This window comes from Centroberyx gerrardi, chromosome 20 (genome assembly GCF_048128805.1).
Source record: "Centroberyx gerrardi isolate f3 chromosome 20, fCenGer3.hap1.cur.20231027, whole genome shotgun sequence".
Classification (NCBI taxonomy): domain Eukaryota; kingdom Metazoa; phylum Chordata; class Actinopteri; order Beryciformes; family Berycidae; genus Centroberyx; species Centroberyx gerrardi.
This window is the reverse complement of record NC_136016.1, coordinates 4,184,553-4,192,546: the sequence shown is the minus strand read 5'-3', so window position 1 is coordinate 4,192,546 and position 7,994 is coordinate 4,184,553. Positions and strand designations below refer to the sequence as shown.

Here is a 7,994-nt window from a genome sequence, read left to right as displayed (position 1 = left end):
TGCAGCAGCAGAATGACGATGAGAAAATGTGCCCCGGGCATGTAATTGATGCATAAATTAACATGCCCAAAATACATGAAAACTAAACAATAAACAGAATGAAAATAGAAGCATATAAAAATACTAAGTATTTAACATGGAATGACAAACAATAATATATAATAAAACACATCACTTTTACCATGTAATGCAATGTATGATGTTGTATGGAGAAAGTTGCGCCAAATTCCATTCACAATCAGGCAATTTAATGTGGGCTTGAGTGGTGGTAAACATACACACCTTTAGAACATAACTTAAGATCTTTTATGAATCGTTAGTGTCCACTGGCAAGTTGTGCATACACATGATCCACCTTGTGGCACTTAATTTCAGTAAAGATTTAACGTTTAGAATTGGTGCCTGATACCGCTAAAATACACTGTGAGGGAAGAGAACACTTTGTTGGGTAGGTGTTGGGTAGTTAATGTGAGAATTCCGTTATTTCCGATAGCATTTGAAGGCAGCACCCCAGCAGGATGAATTCCCTTTCTACAGCATAGCAAACTTGAAATCCAAGAGGAAGTTTAACAAAAACATTTATTAAGCCAAATATTCCTCATTGTCAAAGGCAATGTGTTACAACAGTATTTCAAAAATAATAGTTATTTAATCAGTAGACGTTTGTTAGAGTAATATGCAAATAAACATGAAATTTAGCCTACAATTTAACAATACATCATAGTCGAAATTATACCGTTTTTTAATTAAGACATTGAAGAATTAGATAATTGAGAAAAACATGTTATATAAGTAATGAAAAAACAAAATTAGAGCTTGATTCATTTGTTTATCAAGGCACTTTTCATACAGTCTGCCTTACAAACAACTTAAGTCTGCATCAGAGCAAATCATTCAAGCTCATTTTATTTTCATTTCACAGTGATCATTTCAATTTAAAAAGGCTGTCTGAGAAAAAATAACTTCAATTTGTAAATGCCTGTCGAGAGGAATGCATCTTTTAGAGCGAATGGCACTGGTGGCAGCAGTATTCCAGGTCAGGACAGACTGAGAACCCGAGCTCCCTCTGAAGGAACAGTGATGTAGAAAGTTGGGCTTCCACTGTATCGCTCCTGTTTAGGAAAAAAACAACACATTGCCAGTGAGTGCATAAAACATATTTATACTGAATAACATATTTGTAAAAAGACTACATCTGAGTGTTATAAGTGTTATACCTTTATCTGACTGTACTGATGTTTCATTATGTGTGTAACCATTTTTATTTTTTATGAGCAGACTGTCCATACATGGAGGTTGCAGAGCCGTTCGTGCTCATCTCATCTCTTCACCGCCCAGGAAGGAGGTTCGAGGAGGCGACAAGAGGAAGGAGCCGCAGGGCTTGTCTTCCTAACCAGCCGCCTTTCCTCTCCAACCGACACATCTTTTCCTCTTACACACTTCCTTTACTACGACTTCCTCCTTTCTAAAATTACATACGCGATGCATAACTCATCTGACTTCACCTACGCGAGTATCTCATTTAAAACGGCAAGTGGGTGGAGAGGAAAAAAATGTAATGGTGTTTATAGGATTAATAATAGTTTTTGTAAACAATCCGAGACAGATGGACAGACATCGAGGCAGGAAGAAAATGCCTCTTTAAGGATTTACTGCTCATTTTCTGTAATCCCTTTCATTTCCGTATTACAGAGTTAAGTTATTAGGTCGTATATTCTTTGTTAAAAATTAGATATTATTTAAAGAACTGAAGTCCTAAGGGTAATGGGTTAAAGCTGGGACTATTAGCAACCGTCCATAGTTGTCAACTCGTCATGTTCTGGTGTTGTATGTTGTTTGTTTTCTTGGCCGTGGCCTCAGCACTTGACCAGCCGGAGCGAGGTGCAGTGAAGAATGTCCGCGGGGTCGGGCGTCACCGAATCAACTTTGAACCCTTCGGCCAGCGACGCCGTCAGCAGCTCCTCCACGAAACGCTGCATGTCTGTGATTTCGCAGGGGCTTCGGTGCGTGCCGATGACGTCGTCGGCGTGAGCCTGCGTGACCTCGGGGTCGGAGACGGTTAGCCCCCGGTAGCGCTGCTTGTCGTACTGGTCCTGCGGTAGTTCGTCGGGCCGGGGCACCCACTCCAGTTTCAGCCGGTTCTGCCTCGGGTTGCAGAGGTGCGGGGTGGCGGGACCCTGGGGCGTCCGGTAGGAGAACCGCTCGCAAAGCAGAGCCAGGAAGGCCCTCCAGGTACAAAAGAGGTCAACGGTGAAGACTCGCACGGAGCATGTGCGGAGCTCGTAGTTCTCCGGCCCGCGGCGCAAGTTAAAGTGGAGGACGCGGACCTGGAATGAGATGGTACAACATGCTGACGACACGTTCTGCAGGGTGTACACAAACAAAGAACTGCTCCTTCCATGTCCTTGAATGTGCACTTTGTTTTCCACATAACTCAAATGATATGCATAGGGTTTTTCAAGGCCGATGTTTTTAGAATTAAGCTGCCAATAGGAAATACTTTGTGCCAGTATTCAATATCTTTAAACTTGGCCAGTTCATGCCAAAAAGTTCCAAGTATTAATTTTTGCCCCAGACAATTTCATTCTTCTCACAGTGGAAAAGCCTCTTAAACAGCATGAATGCAGGTTAAGGTCTTTCCACAGACAACCAGTGTAGTATTGATCAATTCTACAACAAATATGTAATCAGACAAGCTGCATCATATCAGAGGTGGACTACAATGACTGGCCAATACCTGATTTTTGAATAAAAGACCAATATCGGCATGATACATCAAACTGATATGTTGATCTAACCCTAATGCACACACCTTGCAGTCAACGTCCACCATCAGCATGGCTCCTAGCGGCCCTCCTCTCAGGCTGAGTGGCACCGACGCCTCGAAGCGGCGGATCTCCTCCAGCAGGGGGCGTATCTGGAAGAAATCCGCCTCTCGCCGCAGCAGCGCAAGCTCGGAAAAGCCGTCCGGCAAATCCAGGGAGCTGGAGCGCAGGTAATTCAGAATGTGCCGGAACACTTTGCCGTCGCGGTCGATGAAAACGTTTCCCCGCTTGTCCCTGAGCGCGGGGACCTGTCCGGTGAACATGGCACCTAGCATCGAGTCGCGGCAGCGCGTCAGAGTGTCTAGGGTCGTGGTGTAGATTTCTCCACCTACGTTCAACGACACCGGGTCCTGGAGAGAGTTGCTGTTGCTGTCCGGTGAGTTGAGGTTCAGCATCTTTGGAGGCACGGGGATGCCGAAGCTGGGATTGTTATGATCCTACAAAGCCTTTTCAACGCTGGGGTTTGACGGCCTTTGTGCCTCGTCTCTGCTGTGGATGCTGTTGTAGTGAGGACAAGGATCCTTCTGCGCTGGTCAGGAATGCTGCGGACTGAGGGATGTGGAAGTTTCAAGGGTTTCTTTTGTCTCCGGGAAAGACTCTCTTCCTTTGACAGTCGGCAAGGCAAAGCAGTAGCCGGGATACGGAAAGATGTAAGGAAATCTGCCAAGTCTGCTTCCAAAGCTGAAGATTTATAAAACCTGTGTACCAAACCCATAAAGGCCTCTGTTCTTTTGCTCCTCTCTATTGCGTGAAAGCAAACTTATCATCTTCGCAATTCCTTTGGGTTTCATTTGCAGATGTTTCCCCATGATTTTCTGTGATTAAATTTACATCCTTGTTGATATCTCTCCTGTAGGATTGTGGATGGTGTCAGTGCTGCTAGCCAACAGCAGGCCTATTGCATAAGCCCAGTCTGACTGTGTTAAAGCAGAAAGGCAGCGAGGGCCACAGTGACCAGACCAGCATGCTAATAACGGGACACTTCTGGCTCCGTCTCTACGGAGCTCGCTTTTATTCTCAGCTCATACCCCCGATCTCTCTCTCGCACACACACACACACACACACACTCTGGGGCTGTCTGGGCAAGACACGGGGGACTGGGCAATTTGTCTGAAATGCCCCCCTTAAAGTGACAGCCATAGCAATGAAAAGTGCTTTTTATCTCCAGCGAACAAATGAACAATGCCCGACTGAATTACCCTTCGGAACGCAAATATTTTCCTGAAGATAAAGAGAAAAAGTGGATTGGAGTAAATAACAGCAAACGGACTTCTCGTACATGCTGTATCATGTTGCACCACAGCAGAGGAGGATGAGAAAAGCTCAGACTGGAACAACACTGTGAGTGCACAGTGGATATCACAATTCTACACACCCTTTCAAATTTTCTAGGTTTTATTGCCTTAGGGCCTGAAATGAAAACCCATTAAATCAAATGACAAGACATCAAAAACAAGGTAAAAACAAATGGCTACTATTTCTGAATGTATTAAAAATGGAAATCTAAAACACCTTGATTGTGTAAAGTATGCGTACAATTTAAGCAATATTTAGTAGAAGCAGCTTTTTCTTTGATTACAGCAGTAAATCTGTTTGAATAAGTCTCTACCAACTTACCACATCTGGATTAAAGAATTTTTGTATATTCACGTTCATCCTTATATGCTACATAAACTTGATCCGTTTATGGTGTGTGTGTGTGTGCACGTGTGGATACTAACCTGTATGTGGAGTATAGCCCTATCAATGGCATGTGCCTGCAGCAAGGTAACAGTGCATCCACCGAATCCTCCACCTGTCATCCGGCTACCAAACACCCCCTCCACCTCCATGGCTGCAGAGACCAGCTCATCCAGCTCCCTGCAGCTCACCTCGTACAAATCTCTGACAGAGGGACAATGCACCGTGTTGTCGTACGTAAACATTCTCATCGAAAAAAGGTCGCTGGGTTAAACGGAATCACAACCCTACCTGAGGGAGTTGTGGCTCTCCACCATGAGTTTGCCAAACTCTTTGTAGGTGCCTCTCCTCAGGGCTTCGGCAGCTTGGACAGTTCTTTCTATCTCCTCAATCACGTGACGAGCTCTACGATAGGTCATATCGTCCAGCCGGTGCCTTGCCTCTGAGAGAAGGTAAAAACACTAAGTTAGCTTGCTTTTAGATATGGTGGGACAGGACAGGACCACATCAATGGAATGGAACAGGATGACTTCATACCCTCCAGGTCCTTCATGGTAGCATCCCTGAGACTAGCCTTTCCCAAGATGGAGGCGGCCTCCTCACACTGTCTGCGTCTGGTGGGGTACTCGCTGCCAGTCAGAGAGTGCTTGACGTTGGAGTTGGTGATGAGGATGACCAGGCCCGGGTCTGCCAGCGGAACTGGGGTCGCCTCCAGGGACCTGAGTAAATGACAAAGAAGTAACTGATAACTGTGGAAATAAAGCCTGTAGTGTTTCCTCTGTGTGTCTATTTTTTTTGCCAATACATGCCAAGGCTAACATAAAAAAGACATAAGACACAACAGACCCAAACTTCTACATGTTATTGAACACTTTCTAAGCGGCTTATTGTTGACCTTTCCATTACCTGCAGTCGATGAGCAAAGCATGAGCCTCCCTGCCCAGAACAGACACAAACTGGTCCATGATGCCACAGGGCATGCCAGCGTGGGTGTGTTCTGCCTGCTGACATGCCACTGCCTTCGCCACCTTGTCTCCATCATCTGTGGAAAAGGGCAAGCAAAGAGGTAGAATGGCTATCAAAGATCCAGGCTCATACTCATGTAAACAAAACCATTATAGATTATAGAGGTTAGGTAACTAAAGTACTCATGATCAATGGCAGCAAACCACCAATTTAACATCAAGCAATATCAGTATTTATGTGAAATTTCGACCAATATATCGGATCAATATTGGCCTTTTATTGAAAATTAGATATCAGTAGTGGTCTAAGCCTAGTCTCTGACCTGGGTTGAGCTGCTGTAGGAATGTGTAGAAAGCCACCTCTAGAGAGGCTGAGCTGGACAGACCTCCTCCCAGGGGGACAGTGCTGGCTATCACCGCCCTGAACCCCGGGACAGGGGGAGCTGAAGGACAAGAGAGACAGAGAAAATACACCAAATTAACCAAATGTTACGACTATCTCTGGTGTCCAACCAAGGAAGCGTTACAAGTGCATCAGGTAGTATCTTTGAGATCAACAAGCTTCTACTGTATGTTCTCATGCATTTTCAAAGGACTGTGTCATGATCCACTGTATGACTATGAGATATGAAAAATTGAGATATCCACCATTTGACATCTCCTCATCAGCTTCAGGTTTTTTTTATTATAGTGTAATGGATATGGTCATCGCTCTTTGTTTACCCCTGTAATGCTGCACAACGCCCTTCACATAGTTTGCCCAGCTGGGTAGCCCTGGAGACAGAGGTGAGCCATCGTTGGGCAGGTTAAAGTCCACCCTCCTGGGCTCCTCCACATCCTTAGCTGCTGTTACTATGGTCGCGCCCTGGCCAGAGGTTCGACTCCCCACCACCACTGTCACCAGGGGCAGCGCCTGACACACATAACAGAGACACACACATTCAGATGGGTAGCTAGCCCAACCTTTGTGTATGGAGAGAATTCACACCAAACTCCGTGCTTATCGGCTAAAACCTAGTAGAACATAACTTAAGTCCTTGTACAAATCCTTAGGGTCTTCTGTTAAATTCATACAAGTGGCCCGCCAAGCAGCACTTCATTTCAATAAAGTCTCAGTTTTTTTAATTGGTTCACAATTAAACCATCGTGGTGTATTTTGGTGGAAGGTTCCTGGCAAAACAGGGAAACCAATTTGTAAAGATGATTTTTTATTTAAATACGTGCTGCTTGGTGTATTGGATGCACGCTGACTTGAAGAGTGTCTCCTAAAGATTTGGAAACTGTCTGGAGTTATATTTTATGAGAAAAGTACATTTAGTGATAAGCAAGGCAACTTTAAACTGCCAGATTATTTAAGGAAGTTTGGCGTGAAGTTCATTCTACACCAGAGAACGTGGGTAGCTACTGATAGTATGATTACTGCTCAAAAAGCCAAAGAGCCTTTATGATGCTCAGAGACAGACTGCCAGTTTGTATTATCTCCATTTGAAATATAAGGAACAACACAATCAATACTTCCGCGTAGATTCAGACACACAGTAACCGTCGCCTTTGATTTGCCACTGAGCGAAAACTTTTGATCATGTTCTGTTACCATTGGTAGTACGAATCCATTGTTGTAGTCAGTGTGCTCCCCTATCAGGTTGACTCTTCCAGGGGCACACACCGCCACCTGAGGAGCCTCTCCCCCGAACACCTGCTCGTACACACGCCGAGCCTCCGCAACAACCTCGGACACAACCGGAACGGGACTGGCCATTGAGATAAATAGACGTGGTACAAATTCCAACACGCACGTTCAAACTATTATCATATTACTGTGAGTCGAGAGAAACGTGCGTGCCAGTTTTATCTCCGAATTATCTAACAAACTGAGACGGAAAGAAGCGACTAGAAATGCTAAGTGTTAACGATAGATGTAGTGAAGAAATGTTGCTTTATGACATTTGTCAGGTGATTTACTTCCTGCTTGGAGCGTGCTGCGAGGCTCTGATTGGTGGAGACGCGTCACATGACACATTGGGACGACTAGGTCTAGGGAAAAGGCTATTTAAACTCATTTTATTATGATTTTACAGTATTACTCTGAATACGGAGAAAGGTGTTTCGTTTGAATCATGATGACAAACACATTTACGCACAATTTTTACATACAGTTCACTGTTTTAGTTTATATATATTGGGTCAACCCCATTGCGACATATAGGGGGATTAGCTCAAATGGTAGAGCGCTCGCTTAGCATGCGAGAGGTAGCGGGATCGATGCCCGCATCCTCCAATGTTTTTCGTTTTTTCCACTATATTTATTGTACTGGGCATTAATGGTTATTACAAAATAGTCCCCCATATTGGATTTAGATATCTTGAAAGACTCTCAGCATGCCAGAGCTAGTATCATCCTTCATATCACTTTTTAAAGCTTATTTTTAAAGACTTTCTTTTATGCAATGTGTTTTCTCTTATTCTTTATACTATGTTATTGTTTTTACCTTCTACGCTTGTCTTTTCTTTTAACTTGTGGTA

General features: G+C 44.2%; 2 protein-coding genes and 1 non-coding gene across 3 annotated transcripts; 1 reads left to right on the top strand and 2 right to left on the bottom strand.

Annotated features, from left to right (window-relative positions):
* Nucleotides 1–561: 561 nt before the first annotated feature.
* galk1 (galactokinase 1) lies at nt 562–7,404 on the bottom strand. Its single transcript, XM_071924684.2, has 8 exons — nt 7,066–7,404; nt 6,195–6,384; nt 5,795–5,914; nt 5,413–5,548; nt 5,044–5,225; nt 4,798–4,948; nt 4,548–4,710; nt 562–1,112 (listed from the first exon to the last, which is right to left on the bottom strand). Exons 1-8 carry the CDS (start codon nt 7,228–7,230, stop codon nt 1,038–1,040), a joined length of 1,182 nt encoding a protein of 393 aa, XP_071780785.1. The 5' UTR covers nt 7,231–7,404; the 3' UTR covers nt 562–1,037.
* Nucleotides 1,119–3,279, bottom strand: LOC139931241 (BTB/POZ domain-containing protein KCTD21-like). The gene is made up of 2 exons (XM_071924689.2): nt 2,813–3,279; nt 1,119–2,327 (listed from the first exon to the last, which is right to left on the bottom strand). The coding sequence occupies exons 1-2, from the start codon at nt 3,218–3,220 to the stop codon at nt 1,857–1,859; spliced, it is 879 nt and encodes a 292-aa protein (XP_071780790.1). The 5' UTR covers nt 3,221–3,279; the 3' UTR covers nt 1,119–1,856.
* Nucleotides 7,405–7,676: 272 nt separating the features above from the next.
* On the top strand, nt 7,677–7,749 carry trnaa-agc (transfer RNA alanine (anticodon AGC)). The gene has a single exon. It is a non-coding gene; the product is annotated as a tRNA-Ala (tRNA).
* The last annotated feature ends 245 nt before the right edge of the window (nt 7,750–7,994 follow it).

What these genes read in the sequence shown, in the direction of transcription:
- LOC139931241 (XM_071924689.2), bottom strand. Translation starts at nt 3,220, where the DNA reads ATGCTGAACCTCAACTCACCGGACAGCAACAGCAACTCTCTCCAGGAC. An exon ending in TGGTGGACGTTGACTGCAAG is followed by an intron (nt 2,328 to 2,812) that starts GTGTGTGCATTA and finishes ATCTCATTCCAG; the next exon opens with GTCCGCGTCCTCCACTTTAA.
- galk1 (XM_071924684.2), bottom strand. Translation starts at nt 7,230, where the DNA reads ATGGCCAGTCCCGTTCCGGTTGTGTCCGAGGTTGTTGCGGAGGCTCGG. An exon ending in CGTTGTGCAGCATTACAGGG is followed by an intron (nt 5,915 to 6,194) that starts GTAAACAAAGAG and finishes CTTGTCCTTCAG; the next exon opens with CTCCCCCTGTCCCGGGGTTC. An exon ending in GCTTTGCTCATCGACTGCAG is followed by an intron (nt 5,226 to 5,412) that starts GTAATGGAAAGG and finishes TCATTTACTCAG; the next exon opens with GTCCCTGGAGGCGACCCCAG.